This window comes from Cervus elaphus, chromosome 25, assembly GCF_910594005.1.
Source record: "Cervus elaphus chromosome 25, mCerEla1.1, whole genome shotgun sequence".
In the NCBI taxonomy this organism is placed as follows: Eukaryota; Metazoa; Chordata; class Mammalia; order Artiodactyla; family Cervidae; genus Cervus; species Cervus elaphus.
The window spans coordinates 4,870,657-4,897,209 of NC_057839.1; the positions used below are offsets into that span (position 1 = coordinate 4,870,657).

Sequence of the window (26,553 nt, forward strand, 5' to 3'; positions counted from 1 at the left end):
TTTTCCCCTCTTTTGCTGAGCATTTATCTATTTTTGTATCATAGAAGTCATTTGCTTTTCTTGTTTATTATTTATTGACTATCTCCTGTGCTAGAATGTGAGTTTCTTGAAGAATGGTCTCTTTATTTTGCTTAGTGATATGTCCCAGTGCTAAGAACACAACCTATACCAATGGAAAATAAGCACACAAAAGGATACACACTGCCTTTGCGTTCTCTCTCCCTCTCCCAACATGCCCGCCTCAGCGAAAAAGAAGAATAAGAAGGGGAAGACTATCTCCCTAACAGACTTTCTGGCTGAGGATGGAGGGACTGGTGGAGGCAGCACCTATGTCCCCAAACCAGTCAGCTGGGCTGATGAAACAGACGATCTGGAAGGGGATGTTTCAACCACTTGGCATAGTAATGATGATGATGTGTATCGGGCACCTCCAATTGACCGTTCCATCCTGCCCACTGCTCCACGGGCTGCTCGGGAACCCAATATCGACCGGAGCCATCTTCCCAAATCTCCACCCTACACTGCTTTTCTAGGGAACCTGCCCTATGATGTGACAGAAGACTCCATTAAGGAATTCTTTAGAGGATTAAATATCAGTGTGGTGCGTTTACCGCGTGAACCCAGCAATCCTGAGAGGTTAAAAGGTTTTGGTTATGCTGAGTTTGAGGACCTGGATTCCTTGCTCAGTGCCCTGAGCCTCAACGAAGAGTCTCTAGGTAACAGGAGAATTCGAGTGGACGTTGCTGACCAAGCACAGGATAAAGACAGGGATGATCGTTCTTTTGGCCGAGACAGAAATCGTGATTTTGACAAAACAGATACTGATTGGAGGGCCCGTCCTGCTGCACACAGCTTTGATGACTACCCGCCTAGAAGGGGTGATGATAGCTTTGGAGACAAGTATCAAGATCATTACGATTCAGACCAATATCGTGATGGGTATCGGGACAGTTACCGTGATGGCCCAGGCTGGGACATGGATCAATACCGGGGCCGAGATCGCTATGATGACCGAGGTGGCAGAGACTATGACAGAGGCTACGATTCCAGGATAGGCAGTGGCAGAAGAGCGTTCGGTAGCGGGTACCGTAGAGATGATGACTACAGAGGAGGTGGGGACCGCTACGAAGACAGATATGACAGACGAGTTGACCGGTCCTGGAGCTCCAGAGATGATTACTCTCGGGATGATTATAGGCGGGATGATAGAGGTCCCCCCCAAAGACCCAAACTGAACCTAAAGCCTCGGAGTACTCCTAAGGAAGATGATTCCTCCGCTAGCACCTCCCAGTCCAGTCGGGCAGCCTCTATCTTTGGAGGGGCAAAGCCTGTAGACACAGCTGCTAGAGAACGAGAAGTAGAAGAGCGGCTACAGAAGGAACAAGAGAAACTGCAGCGTCAGCTGGATGAGCCAAAACTAGAGCGACGGCCTCGGGAGAGACACCCAAGCTGGCGAAGTGAAGAAACTCAGGAACGGGAACGATCGAGGACAGGAAGTGAGTCATCACAGACTGGGACCTCAGCCACATCTGGCAGAAATGCACGAAGGAGAGAGAGTGAGAAGTCTCTAGAAAATGAAACCCCCAATAAAGAGGAAGACTGTCAGTCTCCAACTTCTAAGCCTCCCAAACCTGAACAGCCTCTAAAGGTGATGCCAGCCCCTCCACCAAAGGAGAATGCTTGGGTGAAGCGAAGTTCCAACCCTCCCGCTCGATCTCAGAGCTCAGACACAGAGCAGCAGTCCCCTACAAGTGGTGGAGGGAAAGTAGTTCCAGCTCAACCATCTGAGGAGGGATCAGCAAGGAAAGATGAAAATAAAATAGATGGGGTAAGTGCCCCAAAAGGCCAAAGTGGGAACTCCAGCCGTGGTCCGGGAGATGGAGGGAACAAAGACCACTGGAAGGAGTCAGACAGGAAAGATGGCAAAAAGGATCACGACTCCAGATCTGCACCTGAGCCAAAGAAAGCTGAAGAAAATCCAGCCTCGAAGTTCAGTTCTGCAAGCAAATATGCTGCTCTCGCCATTGACGGTGAAGATGAAAATGAGGGAGATTACACCGAATAGAGCTCTGCATTCTGTGCTTTCTCCTAGTCTCTCTCCACCCTGGAACATTCGAGAGCAAATCAAACCTCTATCCAGACAAGACAAAATAAAACTCACCATCTCCTGGAAAAAAAAAAAAAGGATACACACTAAAATGATAACAAAATATCATTACACACAGATTAGAAGGGAAATGGGGGATAGTGCAAAGCGCTGGTGAGGGTGTGGGGCAACTAGAACTCTCACACATTGCTCATATTAATGCAAAATTGTACAACCACTTTAGAAAACCATCTGTTAACTCATATAGTTAAATATACACTCACCATATATGATCCAGCAGTCCCATTACCCTAAAGAAATGAAAGCATGTATTTATATAAAACTTTGTACGCAGTTGTTTATAACAATTTTGTTCATAAATGCCAAACACTGAAAACAACCCAAATGCCTTTCAACTGGTGGTTAGGAAGATAAGTAGTATTGCATTTATTCAATGGGATACTACTCAGCAATAATAAATAAACTATACTTACAACAGCTTAGATGAATCTCAAAATACATTGTATTGAGCAAAGTTAGAAAGGCTATTTCTGTATAATTCCATTTATATGATATTCTGGAAAATAAAAAATACAGAGATGGAAGACATATCAGTGGTTTCCATAGACTTGGGTGGAAGCAGGGTTGACCACGAAGGGGAATGAGAGAATTTTTTGTGTGGGAATCATTCTATATTTTGACTATAGTAGAGATTGCTTGACTGTATACATCTCTCAAATCTCATAGAACCATACAGTAAAATAATTTTGCCCAGTGTAAACTATACTTAATACACCTGAGTAAAAAGGGAAAAATCTAGATTGACTGTTGTTCCTTCTTCAGCACTTTGAAATTAAGATTTCACTGCCTTTCACCCTTTGTTGTTATTATGATAAATAGTATTTTTTGGCTTAACTACAATATATCAAGAGATGTGTTTATTTTCATTTCTGTTTACCCATTGCTTTCTAAATCTGAGAAGTTACATCTTTTATTAAGTCTGGAAATTTTTAAGTATTATCTCTTTGAATGTTATATCTTCTATGCTCTATACTCTCTCTTTATGTAGTATCTATTACAGATAAATTTGACCCTTTTTCATTCTTACGTTCCTTTTTATTAATATGTTTATCATCTTATTATCCTCTAGTGGCATTCTGGAGAAGTTCTTCAGATTTATTTCTCAGCTTTCAAGTCTCACCTCAGTTTTGTCTGATCTGTATTTTTTTTAAACCAATCCATTGCCTTCTAAACAGTTTATTGTAATATAACATACATACACAATTATGCATAAATCATAAATGTCAACTCAAATAATTTTCACAAACCAAACACACTGTGAAACCACCTCCAAGAACAAGAAATTAAGTGTTGCCAGCACCCCAAAGACCCCCTTCACATTGCTTCTCAGCCACCAGATCAAGCCAAGGCAACCACAATTCTAACACCACAGATTACTCATCTTGAACTTAATTATAAATGGAATTTTCAATATGAAATCTCTTGGCTTCTTTTATTCAACATTATGTCTGTGAGAGTCATCATACTGTGTGTGTAGCATTCATTTCTCACTGTGGTTTAGTATCAGTTGTCTTAAGACATTACATGTGATCTATTTATGTATATGTGGGTAGTTTCCCAGTTGACACAGTTAGAATAAGACTATATGTACATTCTTGTACGTATTTCTGCCTTTCTGTTGAGTATACATGTAGGAGTAGAGTTACTGTATCATAGGATAGATAAGTTTTCTCTTAATGCTCTGACAAAGTGCCACAAACTTAATGGCTTAAGACAACAAATTTAATAACTTACAGTTCTGTATATCAGAATCTCACATGAATCTCACTGAGCTAAGATGAAGGTTTAACTTTAGAAGGCAATGGGTTGGCAGGACTGTCTTTCTTTCTGGAGGCTCTGGGAAATAATCCATTTCCTTGTCTTTTCCAACTTCTAGAGACCACCTGCTTTCTTTGGCTCATGTGCCTCCACCAGTAACTTTGATTCAAATCCTTCTCACTCTTTCATTTGGTTCTCTCTTATGATTTCCTCTTCCACTTTTAAGGGCCCTTGTGATTACATTGGGAACGCCCAGATAGTCTCCCTATTTTAAGGGTAGGTGATTTGTAACCTTAATTCTGTCTACAAACTTGATTCCTCTTTGCCATATAACCTAACATACTCACAGGTCCTTGAGAGTAAGACAGGGACATCTTTGGGGAGCCATACTTTGACTATCACATAGGGTATGCATACATCCAGTTTTATTTTACTATGTCATTAAGTTTTTTAAGAAGCTGTTAACTTACACTCCTACAGCAGCAGAGCAAAGTTCTAGTTGTTTGATATATTTGCAAACACATTTTTTATTTTATTCATTTTGGTGGCATTGTACTGGTTTCACACTTAAGTTTTAATTTGTATTTCCCTAATGGCTAATGATGTTGAGCATCTTTTTCAGTGGTAACTGGCTTTTGGAAAGCTTCTTTTCTGAAGTTCTTATTTGAGCCTTTTGCTCATCTTTTTATTGGGATTACATCTTAATTGCTAATCTGTCTATCAATAAATTTCTAGCAATAGATTTCCTTAAGTATTATGGATGTTTTGGTATTATGGATGTGCTATGTGCTCAGATGCTCAGTTGTGTCCGACTCTTTGCAGTCCCATAGATTGCAGACTGCCAGCCTCCTCTGTCCATGTGATTTTCCCAGCAAGAACACTGGCAATCCTTTGTCAGATATATATACTATAAATACCTTTTCCCGCTCTATGGCTTGTCTTATCACTTTCATAGTGGTATCTTTTGACAAACAAAAGTTCCTAATTCTAACACAGTCCAACTATTTTCTATTGTTATTATTTTATGGTTATTCCATATAAGAAGTTTTGCCTGAAAATATTCTTCAGTGTTTTCATTTATAAACTTTATTTTCACACTTATTTATAACATATCTGGAATTTTTCTATAATGTGAGGTATAAACAAAAATTCAATTTTCTCATATGGATATCCAATTGATAATAAAATCTATTAAAAAGATTTCACTTCCTACTGCAATTCAGTTTCACCTTTGTCATAAAATGAGTAAACGTATGTGAGGTGTGTGTGTCTTTTACTGATTTTTCAATTTGAAATGCAATTCTCGTTTTTAAAAGATTTGCTCATTTATTTTTTGAAAAGTTTTTAAAAAAAATTTCCCAGTGGTACCCTTTATTTCTATATATGAGACTTCAAATATTCAAAATGCACTTTTTAAGAGTATCTCTAACATACAGTTCCATTATTTGTGACTTTAGGACCATTAATTCTTGAGTTATTTCTGCTGTTTCCCTCATAATGGGCTGCCTCCCTATGTAGTTTTAATTTTTTGTGAGAACTTCTTTTCAATGAGCTGTCTCTGTCTGTATTTGTATATAAGAGACACACAACATGAGTTTTGGCTTAACACATAAAAGCTTATTTTTCTTCTCACGCAAAGTCTGCAGCTGCCTTCCAAGCAGTGTGATCCAGCAATCCAGCTGTTTCCATCTAGCGGCAAAACCATCTCAAGATGCAGCTGCCACTGTCACCGAGAAAGAGAAACAAAGAGGAAGAGCAGGAGACCTCATGCCTTCTCTTCCATGCTTCAGTTCAGAGGTGACCTGTGTCACTTCTACTTAGTGGAACTGCCTAGAAATAATCCATTGGTCCTAACTAACTGCAAGTGGCCTGGAAATTATAAGGGAGCACACAAATATCTGGTGAGCAATAAATGCCTCTGCTTTTAAATAACCAAGGGAAACAACTCAAAAGGCCCGTTCAGTCATTTTATCCAGTTCAAACCCCATCAGATCCAGACATGGTTCCTCTTTGTCTTGAGGTCTGTGAACCAAAGAGATAATATCCTCTCCTTTTCTAACACAATGGTAGAACAGCAGCAGGATAACTTCAGTGAATGCCTTCATTCAGGAAGGGGTGGGGAGGGGCTCAGCAGTCAGTGGTCTGAAATGGCACTGTGTAAATGTTGTAAGGGTCCACTTCAGTGAGAACGGGAGCTTATTATTTTGTATCCTTAGGAATGTTCTGTAGTATCCAGTTCGTGGAAGCCTCAGTTTCTAGTTGTGTCTGTCAGTGTCTGCTGACTGTCATGATGGACTACTTTCTACTGTGTTTTGTAATTTTTGTTTGTGAGCTGGTCAGCAGTAGGGATTTATGAGTGTGGTAGTCAGTCACGTGTACCCCAAGTTATGAAAGTGTTTCTGCCAAGTGCCTCAGGGGATTACTCAGTCCAAGACTGCCTTTTTTAAAACTTCAATTTCTCAGTTGGAGTTTTATCATGAAATTATTGTAAACTTAGACTCATGCTCACCCAAGCACAGGTCTGTGGGTTTTTCATGAAAAGTTTCTGACTGCTCTGAACCATAAAGCATTTAGTTGAAGCCTTTCTTGCCGCCTTCCCAAGAGCACTTCCCAGCTCTCTCCCTCGGAGGTAACTGGTGTTCTGAAAAGGTCCATGTCCTTCTTGTTTATGTGTCTATGCTTTTGTTCTTGTTGGTTACTCACTAAGTTATGTCCCACTCTTTCGCGACCCTGTGGATTGCAGTCCACCAGGCTCCTCTGTTCATCAGATTTCTGAGCCAAGAATACTGGAGTTGGTTGCCGTTTCCTTCTTCAGCAGATCTTCCTGACCCAGGGATAGAACCTGTGTCTCCTGCATTGGCAGGCAGATACTTTACCACTGAGACCTCAGGGGAGCCATTCATACTTTTACCGCGTGTCTAAAAACAGTCTACAGTATTGATCTGTAGTTTAAAATTTATAATAGTGGCATGATATTGTGGTTATTCACTGCAACTTGTTTTTCTCTCAGTAAACATATTTTCAAGACTTAAATGTGCTGATAAGGGCTTCGCTGGTGGCTCAGTGGTGAAGACTTCCACCAGTGCAGAAGACAGGTCTGATCCCTGATCCAGGAGGATCCCACACGCTGCGGAGCAAGTAAGCCCATGCACCAAAACTACTCAGCCTATGATCCAGAGTCTGGGAGCCTCAACTACTGAAGCCCATGTGCCCTAGAGCCGGTGACAGCCTGAGACAGCCGAAAATAAATAGACAAATAAAATTTAAAATTAAATTGAAAATTTTAAAAGTTGCTGATAAAGATCAAGTTGTTTGTTTTAATTGCTGTATAGTATTCTACTTTAAATAAAATCTCAACAGTTTTCCATTTTTCTGTAAATGAAAAAAATTAAGGTTGTTTCCAATTCAATTATTGTTGCATGAATATTCTTTGTTCATTTTCATGGAAGTGTACTTGGGCTACATATTTGATGTGAAGTTATTGGGTCATAGGATCTGGCTATCTTTATTAAGTACTAATAAATTGCTCTCCTAGATGGTTATGCCAGTTTAAAGTCATAAGCATTTTGATAGAAAAGACGATGTTGGCTTTTCAATATCTAAGTCAAAACTTGGTTTTTTTAGATCTTTTACTTTTTTCCATATGATAGATATAAAATGTTATTTTATTGCAGTCTTAATTTGTTGTTAGATTTTCATGAGGTTGACCTTTATTTCACAATTACCAGCTTTTCAAGTTTCTTCTGTGAAGTATTCCATTTTCTACTATGATTTAATCTGTCCTCTGTTGATATAAGGAAGTTTTATATTTTATGGATGCAATCCTTTGTCAGCTCTGTGAATTTTAAGTGTTTTCTTTCAGTCTGTGGCTTGGAAATCTTCCTTAGAGTCCTAAGAAAACTTTACTCGGTTGAGATGTCTGGAGTCTGCATGTTCATGCTTTTTCACCTTACTGCGGTCTGTCATGGATACCATATGAGTAGGTGACATTTCCATGTTCCTTGGGACCTGTGTAGACACTGCTCTTGAAGCTGAGTTGATTTTTCTCATTGACTTGTGTCTGTGGGACTCTTGGCTGCCAGCAGGACCCAGGTCACCCTAGATTGGTCATTGTAAACTCCTGGAGCCATTTCACCTGCTGCTACCAGAGTGAGAGCTTAAAAGACTAGCAACCTAGAGGAAATCATGATCTGGGCAATGATTTACTAGCAGTCAGGAAAGGACTTCCCATAAGCCTTCAACAGACAAGAGGTGGTGCTGACAGTCAGGATCACTGAAGAGGAAGCTTTTAATCTTACCTGAAAATCTTATCAGCTATCAGAACCATTGCACAAGGTTTCTGCTACAATTTATAACATTTAACTTAGAGAGAGCATCACAGAAGCAGGGGAACAATTTGTTTTACAGCTACCCTGCTGCTGCTGCTGCTGCTGCTAAGTCACTTCAGTCGTGTCCGACTCTGTGCGACCCGTAGACGGCAGCCCACCAGGCTCCCCCATCCCTGGGTTTCTCCAGGCAAGAACACTGGAGTGGGTTGCCATTGCCTTCTCCAATGCGTGAAAGTGAAAAGTGAAAGTGAAGTCGCTCAGTAGTGTCCAACCCTTAGTGACCCCATGGACTGCAGCCTACCAAGCTCCTCTGCCCATGGGATTTTCCAGTCAAGAGGACTGGAGTGGGTTGCCATTGCCTTCTCCATACATGTGAGCTATCTCTTGTGTGTGTAAGCTCAGTCACTCAGACATGTGCAACTCCTTGTGACCCCATGGACTCTAGCCCACTAGGCTCCTCTTGTCCATGGAATATTCGAGGCAAGAATACCAGAGCAGGTTGCCATTTCCTACTCCAGGAAATCTTCCCAACTAGCTATCTCTTTTTTGTTATTTAAAGAACACTGGAGGGACTTCCCCAGTGGCCCAGTGGTTAAGAATCGCCTGCCAGTGCAGGGGACATGGGTTTGATCTCTGGTCTGGGAAGATCTCACATGCTGAGAAACAACTAAGCCCCTGCACCACAACTATGGAACCTGAGCTCTAGAGCCAGTGAGCTGCCACTACTGAGCCCACATGCCTAGAACCCAAGCTCTGCAACAGTGAAGCCACTGCAATGAGAAGACTGCACGCCACAAAGAAGAGTAGCCCCCACTTGCCGGAACTAGAGAAAGCCTGCTGCAGCAACAAAGATCCAGCACAGCAAAAAATAAATAAATAATAAACAAATACATTTTTTTTTTTAAATGAAAGAAAAAAAGAATGCTGGAGAGGCTTAGATGTGCACCCCCAGACAAGTGTTATCTTCTCTCGAAAACTCATTGTCTCTGTAGACAAAATTAGAAAAAGGGATTTGGTATCTAACATTTTATCATTTTCTTCTGACTGGCTTGGTCCCATGCAATTTCTATGACCAGGAATACTCCTCTGGCTTAGCTGTGAATCTCAAACTTTGGCCACTCAGTTCTATAACGGAAAGTTTTCCACAATGTCTGCATCACAGCTCTAAATAGCCACCTAAAATGCAAATTACCATTCCTTATCATAAGTTTTCATGTGATTTCTTTCAGTCTACTTCACATTATATGTGAATTTATTTTAATGAACAAAATGATGCATTTGAAATTTAATTTTCAAGTAAGTTGAAGCTCTAGGAAGAGATGTCTATGCTGTGGCTTTGAATAGCCCCCAGTTCATCTGTAAAGACACCCACGCAGCTGTGGGTCCTGCAGCAGAGGTTCCTTCCAGCCATACGTGCTGCTGCTCTTCAAACACACAACAGAAGACCTCAGTTACACGGTCTCTGTTGTCCTTTGAACTTCTTATTCTATTTCTTACCTAAAGATCTTTACTTCTGTCAAGTCACTTTCCAATTTAGCATACTTTATTCTTCTTCCGCTAATTTTTCTGAGAACTAGAAGGCTCTGGTTATTGGATAAGATTTCTCAAGCCCATGGAGCTTGACCTCAGAGCTTACTGTCTTTTATTGTTGGTCCCTCAATTGAACACATTTATCCCTAACTGGACAGCATTTTCCCCAAGGTCAGGTCTATGTCTCAGAAATCTCCATCTCTCTTAGACCTCATTAGGACCACACTTTCTAGTAGAAAGCATCTAAGATTTTACATTCTGCGAATGTTTGTAGACAAAGATGAAATCATCCTCATAAAAAGAAGAAAAAGGATGCAGGGGGAGGAGGAAGAGGCCTCAGTCCATTCTGCCGCTGGAACAAAGGACCACAGACTGGGTAACATAACACACACACACACACAAACAGAAGGTTTTTCTCACAGTTCTGGAGGCTCAGATGTCCAATTTCAAGGCACCAGCATGGTTATGCTCTGGTCAAGGCCCTCTTCCTGGCTGATAGCTGTTACTTTCTTGCCATGTCCTCACACGATGAACAGGGCAAGAGAACTCTGTGAAAACCCCGTGATAGCAGAATTAATCCCAGCCATGATAAGGTCCTCCAAACGGCCCCAACTACTAGTACTATACATTGGGCACTAGAACGTCAAGAGAATCTTGAGGGGATGCCAACACTCCAAGAAGCTAACACTGAGGGCTGACCATGTGCAGGCTCTGTGCAAACACAAACACACATCATGCTCGGTCTTTACCATGCTACTGTGATGCACTGGTAGGCATCACTGACAACCACACTCTGCAGACAGGAAAACTGAGGTTCCTGGAGGTTAAATAACTCGCTAAAGTTCACACCACCGTGAGAGGGCTAGAATTCTGGTCCCTAACTCCCTGATCAGTTCAGTTCAGTTCAGTCTCTCAGTCGTGTCCTACTGTTTGCAACCCCATGGACTGCAGCATGCCAGGCCTCCCTGTCCATCACCAACTCCCAGAGCTTGTACAAACTCATGCCTATCGAGTCGGTGATGCCATCCAACCATCTCACCCTCTGTCATCCCCTTCTTCTCCTGCCTTCAATCTTTCCCAGCATCTTTTCCAGTGTGCCAGTTCTTCGTATCAGGTGGCCAAAGTATTGGAGTTTCAGCTTCAACATCAGTCCTTCCAATGAATCTTCAGGACTGATTTCCTTTAGGATTGACTGGTTTGATCTCCTTGCAGTCCAAGGGACTCTCAAGAGTCTTCTCCAACACCACAGTTCAAAAGCATCAATTTTTTGGCACTCAGCTTTCTTTATAGTCCAACTCACACATCCATACAAAACGACTGGAAAAACCATAGCTTTGACTAGATGGATCTTTGTTGGCAAAGTAATGTCTCTGCTTTTTTTTTTTTTCCCTTGTCAACAGTTTTATTCATTTTTAAGAATCATGCAGCAATCCATAAATGTTGCATCCTTGACGTCCCCACTGTAGTGTGCCCACAAGTGTACTCCGGGGAGTGAGGGGTACACAGATGGCAGGACAGGACACACAGACTCCCGAGTACTAGGTGTGCAGACCCTAAAGCAAAGTGAGCAACCAGCATGCCGAGATCAGGTGGACAGGACACGAACTCTTCCCAGGTGAGATGGCTTACAGTGTGTGGATCTGTGCCCAGGCGATGCCCCAGCGTGGGCATGACCTCTGGGGGGGGTGGGGTGGGCCTGGGTAGGAGAAGGAAAAAGGGCTCGAGGAGGCCAGGGTCATGGCACCACTCAGAAGTGAGCTCACAGGTGAGTTCAGACCTGAGCATGGCAGGAAGGAACCCCAAACTGTTGACCGTTCGTGTCTCAACACTGGTGTTATCACTGGATTCCTCCCGGCTCCCAGATAGGTGTGTTGTCTGCCGGCTTTTGGAAGAGGTCGTTGTTTAGTGGAGTCTTGAGACTGAGAAGCAAGCTGGTTCCAACAGTTTGCAAGGCAGATACGTGATTGACAGAGCCCTAGGATACGTCCACCACAATGACCTGAATTAATAGTTGGTATTGTGACCCTCGAAGAGCTTTTCAGGTCCTTCCCAAGGCCTTGAAGTAAGCCCAGTGCCCAGGGGACCTTTCGAACCTTCCGTGTAGTTTCTTTGCGCTGCCAGGCAGGTGGTGACCCGCACACTGCTTGGTGGCTGTGGTTTACATCTTGCTCTGGGGGTGGGGAGGCCTGTAGTCCCAACAGACACTACACAAGCCAAGCCTGAATCTCTGCCTCTGTCTTGAGTTTCCTGCATCCACCTTCTCTGAAATCCTGCAGCGGACTCTGCCGTTTCAGGCCCCACTTCATGTCTTTTCTCTCCCCGAAACATTCGTATGTCTCTGCTTTTTAATATGCTGTCTACGTTGATCATAGCTTTTCTTCCAAGGAGCAAACATCTTTTAATTTCATGGCTGCAGTCACCACCTGCAGTGATTTTGGAGGACCCCAAATTAAAGTCTGTCACTGGTTCCATTGTTTCCCCATCTATTTGCCGAGAAGTCATGGGACCAGATGCCATGAACTTAGTTTTCTGAATGTTGAGTTTTAAGCCAACTTTTTCACTCTCTTCTTTCATCAAGAGGCTCTTCGGTTCTTCTTCACTTTCTGCCACAAGGGTGGTGTCATCTGTGTATCTGAGGTTATTGATATTTCTCCTAGAAATCTTGATTCCAGCTTGTGCTTTTAGGAAGCATCCCTATAAACTCCCTGATGGTGGCCCTTAAGTTCTTAACTATTAAGGGGAAAGAGAATGGGAACAAAGGTCAGACAGGTTTAACATGGGTTGGGGTGATTAGTGAAAGTAGCGATACAAGACATGACCTGGGTTCAGGAGTGGGAGGCAGTGTTCTTTCTAGTAGAAGAACCTAGTACTTTCTAGCGGAAAGTAGGTGATCTCTGCTAGGATTGTCCTAATGAGGTCCAGGAGAGACAGAGAGGTCTGAGGCTCAGACTTGATCTTGAGAAGCATGCAGTCCAGTTAGGGACACATGTGAAGAAAAAAATAAAACTAACAATATAGAATGATGTTCCAGGCTCAAATGGGCATTGCTGAGTGGCAAGAAGGCCCCAGGCATTGGAAGAGGGCAAAGGAAACAGCACTGAGAACATAAATTCCCAGAGAACCTATTACCTTTCTTCTAGTTGACCCCTCACAGAAACCAAACTCTTGCCCAGCCTGTCAGTCTGATACCACGCCTGGCCACAGCAATCATGCCTGCTCAGCATTCCCACAGATGGATATCATTTTCCAGAATAGAGTGTGGAAAGCGATATTTTTCTTCCTTCATGATAACATCCCCACAATTAGGGGGGGAAAAAGCCAGAAACTGATATTTTACAAGGTCACGCTTCATTTTCCCTGGCTTGATGCAGCTTCATTTCTAAGAAGCCAGTGGGAACTCTGGGGGCTGAGTATCTGGTGGGGTTTGTGCCCTCAGAGTCTGGTGAGTCTTTCACAGTATCTCCTTAAGTGGAAGAATATAAAATTGTGCAAAGAAATGCTTTAACATGCAACCAGTCAGCGAGGATTTGTCAGATCAGCGAAGGCCAATTCTGAGTGTTCCCTGCTGGGTTTCCTTACACCCTGGGACACTCAGATGAACTATCTATTAAGATTATTTTCCCAAGTCATTTGTGTTAGATTATAGGCTATAAACTGCTTATTGTTGCTCTTCTGCCATAAATATAAAGCAATCATTTTTAATGCAAACAGCTGTTGGGCTGGCCTCTCCAAGATGCTCTGCCCAGGGACTCATGTTCGGCTGTTTTCTCCTTCATCAAGTGCATTTCTGATTGTTTTTCTGCTCTGCGGCATACCACACATGTGGTAGTATTGGGGGTGGGTATGAATTTTCCTTGCATAGCGCTGTTTGGGCACAGAGTTTTTAAAAATATCCAAAAGGAATTGAAGGTGCAGAGGGGCAATTTAAGTTGTACGAAATCTGGTGACTCAAACCCTTATTACAGCCTCTAATTTCTTAAAATGATCTTGGAAGCACCAACCCATTTTTCCTAACCTCCAGCAATAAGATTTGGGGTTTTGGATTATACATATTGAATCAAAAATCCTTTATGGAGGGTCTGCAATGTACCAGGGCATCATGCTAGACACTGAAGATACAAATGTGAACCAAAATTGACAGGGTGCCCAACCCCCTGCCTCTTCCCCTTCCCCTAGCTTTACTGAGGTATAGTGAACAAATAAAATAAGGTATTTAAAGTCTATAATGTGATGGTTTGATATACTGGGTTGGCCAAAAGTTTTGTTTTACTTTTTCCGTAAGATGGCTCTAGTAGTGCTTAGCTGTCTTTAACTCCATCTGAAATAATTTTGTTAGATTGTACTGTGACAGCTGTCATACCCGTGTGCATTAAAAAAAAAAAAATCAAAATTGGTGAATTTTTGTGTAACTGTTTTAATATTGAAGATGGAAGAATAAAAGCATTTTTAGCATATTATGCTTCATGTTCCAAGAAAGGTAAAAACGTAACTGAAATGCAAAAAGAATCTGTGCAATGTATGGAGAAGGTGCTGTGACACATTGAACATGTCAAGAGTGGTGCAGGCTTTCATGCTGGCTGACGCTCCATGGCCAGGGAGACCAGCTGAAGTTGAGAGTGATCAAATCAAGACATTAACTGAGAACACTCAATTCATACCACGCAGGAGACAGCTGACATACTCAAAATATCCAAATGAAGTGCTGAAAATCATTTGTACCAGCTTGGTTATGTTAATCACTTTGATGTTTGGGTTCTACATAAGTTAAGTTAAAAAACCTTCTTGACCATATTTCTGCATGTGATTCTCTACTTTAATGAAAATGTTCCACTTTTAAAATAAACTGTGATGGGCATTGAAAAGGGGATACTGTACAATAATGTGGAATAGAAGAGATAGGGGAGTAAATGAAATGAACAACCACCAACCACACCAAAGGCTCTTCATCCAAAGAGGGTGATGCTGTATAGATGGTGGGATTGGAAGGGAGTCCTCTATTATGAACCTTCCAGAAAACCAAAAAATTCATTCCAACAAGTACTGCTCCCAATTAGACCAACTGAAAGCAGTACTCTACGAAAAGCATCCAGAATTAGTCAACAGAAAATGCTTAATCTTCCATCAGGATGACAGGGCTGCATGTTTCTCTGATGACCAGGCAAAAACTATTACAGCTTAGCTGGGAAGTTCTGATTCACCGCCATCTTCACCAGACATTGCACAATCAGATGTCTATTTACTTCAGTCTTAGCAAAATTCTCTTAATGGAAAAAATTCCAGTTCCCTGGAAAGCACCTGGAACAGTTTTTGCTCAAAAAGATAAAAAGTTTTGGGAAAATGGAATTATGAAGTTGCCTGAAAAATGGCAGAAGGCAGTGGAACAAGATGGCAGAAGGTAATGGAACAAAATGGTGAATTCAATAAAGTTTTTGGTGAAAATGAAAAACAGGTCTTTTAATTTTACTTAAAAACTGAAGGGATTTTTGGGCCAACCCAATATATATACCTTGTGAAACGGTTTCCCCCATCACGCTAATTAACACATCTGTCACCTCACATATTTATCCCCCACCTTTTTGAAGGGGATGAGAACATTCAGTTCTACTCTCTTAGCAAATTTCAACTATACCAAATGGTGTTATCAACTAGAGTCACCATGTGATACATTAGTTCTTCAGACTTTATTCATCTTATAGCTAAAAGCTTGTACCCTTTTACCAACTCAATTTCCTCCACCACCTTCTGAAAACCACTTTCAACTTTGTCAGCCCCCTTCTGCTTATAGCCTAGTAGGGCAGACACACTATCAAATTACTGTATAAACTGTGATCCGAAGTATGAAGCTCAGCTCAGTCGCTCAGTTGTGTCTGACTCTTTGTGACCCCATGGACTGGAGCACGCCAGGCCTCTCTGTCCATCACCAACTCCTGGGGTTTACCCAAATTCATGTCCATTGAGTTGTCAGTGCCATCCAACCATCTCATCCTCTGTCATCCCCTTCTCCTCCCACCTTCAATCTTTCCCAGCATCAGGGTCTTTTCAAATGAGTCAGCTCTTTGCATCAGGTGGCCAAAGAATCGGAGTTTCAGCTTCAACATCAGTCCTTCCAATGAACACTCAGGACCTACCTCCTTTAGGATGGACTGGTTGGATCTCCTTGCAGTACAAGAGACTCTCAAGAGTCTTCTCCAACACCACAGTTCAAAAGCATCAATTCTTCTGTGCTCAGCTTTCTTTATAGTCCAACTCTCACATCCATACATGACTACTGTAAAAACCATAGCCTTGACTAGATAGACCTTTGTTGGCAAAGGAATGTCTCTGTATTTTAATATGCTGTCTAGGTTTGTCATAGTTTTTCTTCCAAGGAGCAAGAGTCTTTTCATTTTGTGGCTGCAGTAATTTTGGAGACCAAGAAAATAAAATCTGTCACTGTTTCCACTTTTCCCCCATCTATTTGCCATGAAGTGATGGGACTTGATGCCTTGATAGTTTTTTGAATGTTGAGTTTTAAGCCAGCTTTTTATTCTCCTCTTTCACTCTCATCAAGAGGCTCTTTGGTTCATCTTTATTTTCTTCCATTAGAGTGGTATCATTTGCATATCTGAGGTTGTTTATATTTTTCCCAGCAATCTTGATTCCAGCTTGTGACTCATCCAGCCTGGCATTTTGCATGGTATAATTACAGAAGAACTACTTTAATGGGTGTGGGTGGAGTTAAAGGAACCAAGGAAGGATGTTGAGGTACTCAAGCAAAGCAACATGGAGAAGCCATGATCACTTCCAGGTCTGAGGAGGTAGGGGGAGGGAAGTCATGAGAGGCAGAGCCAGGAAGGACAGTCATTATGCAGGATGATATGGAAAGTCACAGGGAACAGCAGCACTCCAGGGGGGAAACATACTTCAAATGCCCCCATCTCTTGCTCTCCAGTTCCCTGCTGGATCCTTCATTGGCTGAACCCCAACAGAATACAGAAAGTCAAAGGAATCCATTTGGATATAGCAACCCTCTGATACCAGGTACAAAAAAGGACAGAAAGAGAGGAAAATGGAGAATAACCAGCCCTGAAGACTTTTAGCTTGTGAGTACGCAACCAGATTTGTGTTACAAAATAGATTATTCTGATTGCCCTGCAAAGGACCAGTGGGCACAGATTAAGAGCAAGAGGACCCGTAAAGAGATATCAGCAGTAATTAAGAGAATAACAACCACAGTGGCCCAAGCCAGAGTGCTGACTAAATAGATGGGGAGGAGTGGGCACATTTGGAGATTCCTAACATGGAAGAGCTTGGCCATGACTAGAGGGAACTTCTGCAGCCTTCAGATCACACCTGTCCATTGTAGTGAGATCACTGAGGCTCTAAAAATATTAATAGAAGGAACACGAGCCAGAGGCAGAGTTTTTCCCCACCACACTGCTCCATCAACATGCTCTGCTTGGATCAGACCCTGATCCTTCACTTTTAATCTCCAGGACAAATTCCTTCCTTCTCTAGGGCCCCTAAGGGTCACTGTGGCAATATTCATTCTCTGAACCTTGACTTTACCTTCCTGACTGTAGTTTCTTGACTCCATGTCCTTCTTGCTGGAGAGACCTGAACTTTAGTGGTGCTGTAGAGATGAGTTCACCTTGATGCTGGATCAGAGTAAACAAGGGGTGCTGGAGAAGCAAAGCGCAGTCTCTTTTCACCTTTATTTCTAACAGCGAACAATTACTGAATGCTTACTTTATGCTGGGCAAAATTTAAATCCCACAACCATACATGGAGATGTATATATTATCATTCTTTTACAAATGAGCCAACTGAGGCTCACACAGATTAAACAACTTGCCCAAGATCCACAGCGGTTAACTGGAAAAACCCAGATTCAAAACCAGGTCTCCCTGCCTCTAGGCATCTAGGGTCTTAACCATTTACCTCTCATCTACCTGGCACACCACTCTACTAGGCTCTCTCGTTTAGGGTATTGGGGTTGACAGATAGCTTTCAAGGCATCAAAGAGTAGGAACTGGCAAACAGTCATAGACGACAACCCTCGATCCTGTTCTCTCTGTGCACACATGCTACTCTGCACATCAAGAGGAGTCACCCAATTTCCCTCACCTTGAATTTGGGCTGGGCTCAGTACATTTGTTTCAACCAGTTGAAATCTGGAGCCTCTGTGGCCATATCACAAAAAGTCTTGCAGTTTTCTCTTCAGATGCTCCCTCTTAGGAGCCTGCTGCCATGCTTTACGAATCCAAGCCACATGGAGAGCCCACGTGTAGACACTTCAGGTGCAGCCTCAGCTGAGCTCTAAGCGGAAAGCTAAAAATAAATGCAATCCAGGTGAGTGTGTTTACATACCAAGACGAGTTGAGTCTTCAGATGACTGTAGTCCGAGATACCATCTGACTATAACTACCCAGAAAAGTCCAAGCAAAAACCACCACCCAGGTACACTCAAGAACTATGAGATACAATCCATGCACTATATTAATAAAGTGCATGAAGCCACTTAATTTAGGGGTGGTTTATTATGTATTCATGGATAGCTAGAACAAAGGGTAAGGTCTCTGACCTCATGAAAATAATATTTAGACAAACGGAACATAAGCATACCACATGCATTCCCTCTCCCACGAATCTGTTAATGAGAAGCACCCCCCACCTCTTTCCTGGAAGCTTTCCCTTCTCTGCCAAAATCTGGACCTGCTGGTTCTTGAGCCCAGCCTCCCTCTTAGTCTGCAGGGCTTTCCCTGCCTAAGAATGCCTCGGTGTACAGTGAGAGACCCAGCAGGGCAAGATGGGGTGTGTCTTGGCTCACAGTTCTCTGCCTTCCACTCCCTCCCAGCTTATGGCCATGAGGTTCTCCACCAATACGAAGTGCAGAGGTGGAACAGACGCTAGGAGCCGCACGACTCAGACGAGGAGGCAAACCACGGGTGAAGTGGAGGACAATGGGGGCCTTGCAGGAAAGCCTTCATCCTAGAAAGGAAAAAAAAAAAATCCATAAATTATTTTAACCCAGGACTAGATTTAAGTCAGGTTCTAGCAAGTTACCTCAGTTTCAGCACTACTGACATTTTGAACTAGATAATTCTTTATTGTGGGGGCTGTTATGTGCATTCTAGGGTGTTTAACAACATCTCTGACCTCCATGGGCTTCCCAGGTGGTGGTGGTGATAAAGAACACACCTACCAATGCAGGAGACATAGAGACGCAGGTTCGATCCCTGGCTTGGGAAGATCCCCTGGAGGAGGACATGGCAACCCACCCCAGTATTCTTGCCTGGAGAATTCCACGGACAGAGGAGCGTGGGGGGCTACAGTCCATAGGGTTGCAAAGAGTCAAACATGACTGAAACAACTTAGCAGGCATGCACACTGGCCTCTACCAACCAGATGCTGGTAGTATTCGTCCCCTCCCCAAGGTTGTGACACCCACAAATGTCTCTAGACATTGCTGCATGTCTTGGGGGCAGGAGTGGTGAGAAATGGCAAATCTGCCCCTGATTGAAAACCACTGCTCCTCCCTTCCTTCTCTACTCTGATGATTTTTTCGTCTTGGATCTGAGAAAACCCCATGACTTTCTGCCACAGATGTCCTTCACCCTGCCAGGTGCCTGATCATTGCGGCAGCCCCCTCATCTATCTCCCCCAGGCTCCCCGCTCCCTGGTCTCCCCCCCCACCCCAGCCAGATGGCCTTCAAGCTCTGTGGAGGGCATCTTGGAGACATGCTGTGGTACTGCTGGCGGAGTCCATCCCACACTCCAGGCTAAGGATGATACAACCCTAAGCCACTAGGCAGCTGTCCAGAGCACCAGTCAACAGGGGACACCGAAATGTCACTGGAATAAAACTGCAGCAGGAGCTGGTTAACTCAGCTCTCCACACACGACTGCTGACAAAACTGGTGAGACCTAAATTAGTTTGGCTGCAATTAAACACTGGTACTGTTTCTAGCCTATCTCTGCTAATATTTCTGTGGCAAGTACATGTATTTTACATGGTTATACAAGGCCTCACCACTAACTTTGAGACTGGCCCCCTGAGAGTTCCCTTTAACAATCCAGCCTGTTGAAATTTTGAAACTGAAAAATTCACGATGCTGCATGTACTCTTTCCTGGAGATGATTTATTAGAATAACTTCATTTTAAAAGTTCAATATGCCTCTCAAGAAACTGTCTAGTTCAGAAAATCCCATGCAATATGTACATGGAATATAAATCTTTATTTTCAACATAAAAAAGCATTTAATTTTTTTTATCATTCCTACTAAATGTTGAACAGACATGTAAAAACAGGTAGTGTTAAAAGGCTCCCAAATTACTCACCTGGAATGTTCATGTCTCTGTCTAACCAGTGTGTGGATGGAAGGTGAAGAGGCAGAAACCCTGAAAAATTATGCTAAAAAATTTTTAACAATAATGGTACTCCCATTTATTTCCATGTAAAATCAGATCTATATAAATCCTCAAAATTACTTTGATGTGAAAATAAAGTAAAAACAAAACAAGAAACCCTCTGAAATATAAGTCAGGAAATGAGGAGGAACCGATCACCTTCAATTTGACCTTGGGGTTTTGAGAACAACTAAGTGCTAATCTTTTTAGCTCCATCAGGTAGGTCCAGCTCCTCCTGCTCCAACTGATTCTTCCTGGACTCACTGGTCAACGACCCTCTTCTGAACCTGAAGCAAGAAAGTACTCACCAGCTGCTGGGTTGGAGAAGACTCCTTGCTGCTGGTGGCCTGTGTGCAGTCGCATGTGTTACTCCTGGTCCTGTAAGAAGTAGAGGCCAAGATGGGATTAGACGTGTAAAAGACCTGCTGGGGAAATGTCTGCAGGAGGAACAGAGGAGGAATCCTATCAGGCAAGGGGAGCCATCAGACCCCAGCACAGGTCTGATCCGGGGAAGGACAGAGGGAAGGGAGAGAGCTGGGTGGGCAGAGTCTCAGACTGCAGCACACTGCTAGGAGAATTTCAGCCGGACTGATGGGAGTCCAAGAGTCAACTTATCCAGTATCTTGCAGGAATAGTCCTGCCTTAGCATTGCGCCTGTGTTCAATCAGTGACTGAGATCAGCTCAAGGGAAGCAAAGCCTCAGTAGATGACATGGTGGATTTGGAACACAGTACCTGGGCCTGTCTATCATTTATGGCCCCTGTGGCAAAGCATGAATCTGAGTGGTGCATTTTCAAGGCCACTGCAGCCATGGAAGCTCAGTTAAGTAGAGGCTCAGAGAGGAAAAGAGAGAAGAGGAAGGAAGAGGGATACTAACAAGGAAGAGAGACCAAAGGCCAATTGGACCCAGTTCTACCCAGGGCCCAACTCAACCTCAAATGAGCACTGGGGCTATTTCCAAGCTTCTGAGTTTCTGAGTCCCAGGCCAGCACAATACCCATCAGGTCAGCTAGAGCATGCTAGCCTGGAAAGCAAGCACCACTGACCACATTTTATCTAAGATAAAATGTAATTCAGGTTCCTAACAACCGCTTTTCAATTAGAGTTTGGAGATCCAGGCATGACAACACAGGGGATTGTCAACAAGAAAGTATTTTCTCTCCTATGATAATGTAGCATATTGGGCACCTACCAACCTGAGGAGTTCATCTTTCAGCGTCCTATCCTTTTGCCTTTTCATACTGTTCATGGGGTTCTCAAGGCAAGAATACTGAAGTAGCTTGCAATTCCCTTCTCCAGTGGACCACGTTTTGTCAGACCTCTCCACCATGACCCATCCTTCTTTGTTGGCCCTACAAGGCATAGCTTAGTTTCACTGAGTTAGACAAGGCTGTGGTCCATGTGATCAGACTGGTTAGTTTACTGTGATTGTGGTTTCAGTCTGTCTGCCCTCTGATGTCTGCCCTATCTCAGTGCCTACCATCTTACTGGAGCTTCTCTGACCTTGGATGTGGTATATCACCTCACAGCCGCCACTACTGACCTTGGACATGGGGTATCTCCTCTCGGCTGCTCGCTGCTCCAGTGCTGAAAGATGAACTCCCCAGGTCGGTGGGTGCCCAACATGCTACTGGAGATCAGTGGAGAAATAACTCCAGAAAGAGTGAAGAGACGGAGCCAAAGCAAAAAACAAAAACAAAAACAAAACACCCACTTGTGGATGTGACTGGTGATAGACACAAGGCCTGATACCAAGGAAACATTTCATGCAAAGATGAGCTCAAGGAAGGACAGAAATGGTATGGACCTAACAGAAGCAGAAGATATTAAGAAGAGGTGTTAAGAATACACAGAAAAACTGTACAAAAAAGACCTTCACAACCCAGATAATCACGATGGTGTGGTCACTCACCTAGAGCCAGACTTCCTGGAATGTGAAGTCAAGTGGGCCTTAGGAAGCATCACTACGAACAAAGTTAGTGGATGTGATGAAATTCCAGTTGAGCTATTTCAAATCCTAAAAGACGATGCTGTGAAAGTGCTGCACTCAATATGTCAGCAAATTTGGAAAACTCAGCAGTCGCCACAGGACAGTTTTCATTTCAATCCCAAAGAAAGGCAATGCCAAAGAATGCTCAAACTATCACACAATTGCACTCATCCCACAAGCTAGTAAAGTAATGCTCAAAATTCTCCAAGCCAGGCTTCAAAAATACGTGAACCATGAACTTCCAGGTTTTCAAGCTGGCTTTAGAAAAGGCAGAGGAACCAGAGATCAAATTGTCGACATCTGCTGGATCATCAAAAAAGCAAGAGAGTTCCAGAAAAACATCTATTTCTGCTTTATTGACTATGCCAAAGCCTTTGACTGTGTGGGTCACAATAAACTGTGGAAAATTCTTAGAGATGGGAATACCAGACCAACTGAACTGCCTCTTGAGAAACCTGTATGCAGGTCAGGAAGCAACAGTTAGAACTGGACATGGAACAACAGACTGGTTCCATAGAGGGAAAGGAGTACGTCAAGGCTGTATATTGTTGCCCTGATTATTTAACTTACATGCAGAGTACATCATGAGAAACGCTGGGCTGGAAGAAGCACAAGCTGGAATCAAGATTGCTGGGAGAAATATCAATAACCTCAGATATGCAGAAGACACCACCCTTATGGCAGAAAGCGAAGAACTAAAGAGTGTCTTGATGAAAGTGAAAGAGGAGAGTGAAAAAGTTGGCTTAAAGCTCAACATTTAGAAAACTCAGATTACGACATCCGGTCCCATCACTTCATGGCAAATAGATGGGGAAACAGTAGAAACAGTGGCAGACTTTATTTTTTTCGGCTCTAAAATCACTGCAGATGATGACTGCAGCCATGAAATTAAAAGATGCTTACTCATTGGAAGGAAAGTTATGACTAACCTAGACAGCATATTAAAAAGCAGAGACATTACTTTGCCAACAAAGGTCCATCTAGCCAAGGCTATGGTTTTTCCAGTAGTTATGTATGGATGTGAGGGTTGGACTATAAAGAAAGCTGAGCACAGAACAATTGATGCTTTTGAACTATGGTGCTGGAGAAGACTCTTGAGAGTCCCTTGGACTTGAAGGAGATCCAACCAGTCCATCCTAAAGGAGATCAGTCCTGAAGATTCATTGGAAGGACTGATGTTGAAGCTGAAACTCCAATACTTTGGCCACCTGATGCGAAGAGCTGACTCATTGGAAAAGACCCTGATGCTGGGAGGGATTGGGGGCAGGATGAGAAGTGTACGACGGAGGATGAGATGGCTGGATGGCATCACTGACTCAATGGACATGAGTCTGGGTAAACCCCGGCAGTTGGTGATGGACAGGGAGGCCTCGTGTGCTGCAGTCCATGGGGTCGCAAAGAGTTGGACACGACTGAGTGACTCAGCTGAACTGAACTGATGATGATGTAACCATCAACAGGGAAATCTAGGAACAGGGAAAGATACCTAGCCTTCTACGACTGATACTGTGATACAGCTGAGACAGTGCAATTAATTTTTTTTTCAGCAATAATGATTGAGGGAATTCCCTGGTGGCCCAATAGTTAAGAATCCATCTTCCAATGCAGAAACCGTGGGCTTGATTACTGATCCATGAGCTAAGATTCCATCTGCCGTGAGGCAGCTAAGCCCAGGCACCACACTGCTCCCTGGAACCTGCACATCACATGCCACAACAAAGACCATGTTGTTGTGTGCATGACACAACTAAGAGGTGACACAGCAAAGAAATAAATATCAAAAAAAAAGGAAAGTCTCCTCCCTGCCCAGTTTCCTCCCTGAAGAGGTTTAAAAAATAAAAAGAAAGAAATACTGATTGAGTACCTTATGTGTTGTCAGAAATCGTTCCAGAGGTTAGAACAATAAGTAGACATATTTGGAGCTGTTCAAGAATGAAGAACTACAAACATGCAGGTATAAACCACAGGGAGATAGATTTATATTTGAAATATCTAAATATATTTAAATATCTAAATATCTAAAACATTTTCAATAATTCTGCTACCTAACACCTTCCACTGTGTTTCCCAATCCTTTGCTCACATGGCGGTTGCCCCATGAATCATGTCGTATTCCAATGAGTTATTTATGGACTTATTTACCCCCAGCAGTTTGCAAAATCCCGAAGGACTGGGAACGTGTGTGTTAATTCACTAATTAAAAAAATTTTAATCACTCATATGTTCATTCATCACTCATCACTCGCATATTTATTCAACAAAGGCTTTCTGAGTACCTTGCTGCACCTGCTGCTGGTATCTGGGGAGGCCAAGACAAGTAAGACATGGTATCTGTCCTCCAGGAGCCCAAAGAGAATTAGGGAGAAAGATGAGGAGACATCAATGCAGCCTTGAATGGTGTACGCTGTTGTTGAGATATTTACGGAGAAGAGCAGAAGCGTCAGGAGGGAATACCCGACTCTGCTGAGGCAATGGGGGTGAAGGAACTCATCACAGAATGGAAGACAAGGAGAACTTGTCCAGGATTTTATCCCTTGTTTCCAGCACACAACAGTTCCTCTATGCAAAATGAATGAATGAATGAATGAAGATGCATAAACAGAATGTAACTGAGAATATTTTGTCCTGATCAGCATCTACTGCCTTTCATGTTCATAACAGCATCTCACTCCTCACTCCAGAAATGGATCCATGGCCCAGGCCTTGGCAACTAATGAATAGGTTCTGGCCAGTGAATGTGGACACAATTCAGGAGTGTGGACACAATTGAACTTCATCCTGCCAACTTATCTCAGGACTTGGTTGAGCAGTGGGAGGACAGAATCTCTGCTGACCTGGAGCTGTAAGAATGTCAGGCTGGGGATTCTGGGGCATCTTGGTTGAGACAAATATCCTGGAGAATGAAGTTGCACAGAGGAAGAAGGACTGAGAAATTGAATCCTGATGACGTTGTTTTACCTCCTGGGTCCAGAAATACACTAAGTGGGTCTATCCTTTTCTGTTCTTTAGGTAATCACTAAACTAACGTTTTTGAGAGGAGGCGAGGCCAGTTTAAACCAGTTTGAGTTGGCTTTTCTATTACTTGCAACCGAATGTGTCTTGACTAACAGAATCAAACAACATCCATAGTATGAATTGCTTCAAAAAGTGTTGAGTTCCCCATTTCCAAAATGGTTCATGAAAAAATCAAGGTAAGTCTATCAGAACAGGAAATGCTTTATTATTAGGGACCCCTAAACCTCAGATATGCAGATGACACCACCCTTATGGCAGGAAGTGAAGAGGAAATAAAAAGCCTCTCGATGAAAGTGAAAGAGGAGAGTGAAAAAGTTGGCTTAAAGCTTAACATTCAGAAAACTAAGATCATGGCATCTGGTCCCATCACTTCATGGGAAACAGATGGGGAAACAGTGGAAGCAGTGTCAGACTTTATTTTTGGGGGCTCCAAAATCACTGCAGATGATGATTGCAGCCATGAAATTAAAAGACCCTTACTCCTTGGAAGGAAAGTTATGACCAACCTAGATAGCATATTAAAAAGCAGAGACATTACTTTTCAAACAAAAGTCCATCTAGTCAAGGCTATGGTTTTTCCAGTGGTCATGTATGGATGTGACAGTTGGACTGTGAAGAAAGCTGAGCACCGAAAAATTGATGCCATTGAACTATGGTGTTGGAGAAGACTCTTGAGAGTCCCCTGGACTGCAAGGAGATCCAACCAGTCCATCCTAAAGGAGATCAGTCCTGGGTGTTCATTGGAAGGACGGATGCTGAAGCTGAAACTCCAGTACTCTGGCCACCTCATGCGAAGAGCTGACTCATTGGAAAAGACCCTGATGCTGCGAGGGATTGGGGGCAGGAGGAGAAGGGGACGACAGAGGATGAGATGGCTGGATGGCATCACCGACTCGATGGACATGAGTTTGAGTAAGCTCCAGGAGTTGGTAATGGACAGGGAGGCCTGGCATGCTGCAATCCATGGGGTCGCAAATAGTCGGACACAACTGAGTGACTGAACTGAACTGAACTAAAGCCACATTTAGCCTTGCTGACTGAAATTTGTGTCCGTTACCTGAAGCAGAGAATGCATGCATGCACACAAAAGAAAGGCAGGAGTGGACACCGAGCATCTGTACCATACCATCAATCAGATTGCTCAGCAGGCTTTTCATAAACCTTGATATGTTTAACTGAAAGGATCACTTTATGACTATTTATTTCTCCATTTTTGGTGAGTGACAAGATTGACCTAAACAAGAGAGAAGAGACACATCAAAAATTTCGTTAAAAAGAATTAACAAGTGTGCAGGTGGGTTCAGAGAAAATGATGTGGCCACTGAGACATGGCAGCTGAGAAAGGTATTTCTCTTTTTCCTCTTGTCCCTACATG

The 26,553-nt window shown here is 43.0% G+C and overlaps 1 protein-coding gene and 1 long non-coding RNA gene across 2 annotated transcripts; one reads left to right on the forward strand and one right to left on the reverse strand.

Annotated features, from left to right (window-relative positions):
* Positions 1-209: 209 nt before the first annotated feature.
* On the forward strand, positions 210-2,184 carry LOC122683873 (eukaryotic translation initiation factor 4B-like). Its single transcript, XM_043887783.1, has one exon. It carries the CDS (start codon positions 233-235, stop codon positions 2,063-2,065), a length of 1,833 nt encoding a protein of 610 aa, XP_043743718.1. The 5' UTR covers positions 210-232; the 3' UTR covers positions 2,066-2,184.
* A 395-nt stretch (positions 2,185-2,579) lies between these two features.
* LOC122683876 lies at positions 2,580-20,546 on the reverse strand. The gene is made up of 5 exons (XR_006337860.1): positions 20,482-20,546; positions 18,593-18,753; positions 17,890-18,093; positions 10,204-10,331; positions 2,580-2,663 (listed from the first exon to the last, which is right to left on the reverse strand). It is a non-coding gene; the product is annotated as an uncharacterized LOC122683876 (long non-coding RNA).
* Positions 20,547-26,553: the final 6,007 nt, after the last annotated feature.

Excerpts from the sequence above, each read along its gene's own strand:
- LOC122683873 (XM_043887783.1), top strand. The coding sequence starts at position 233 with ATGCCCGCCTCAGCGAAAAAGAAGAATAAGAAGGGGAAGACTATCTCC.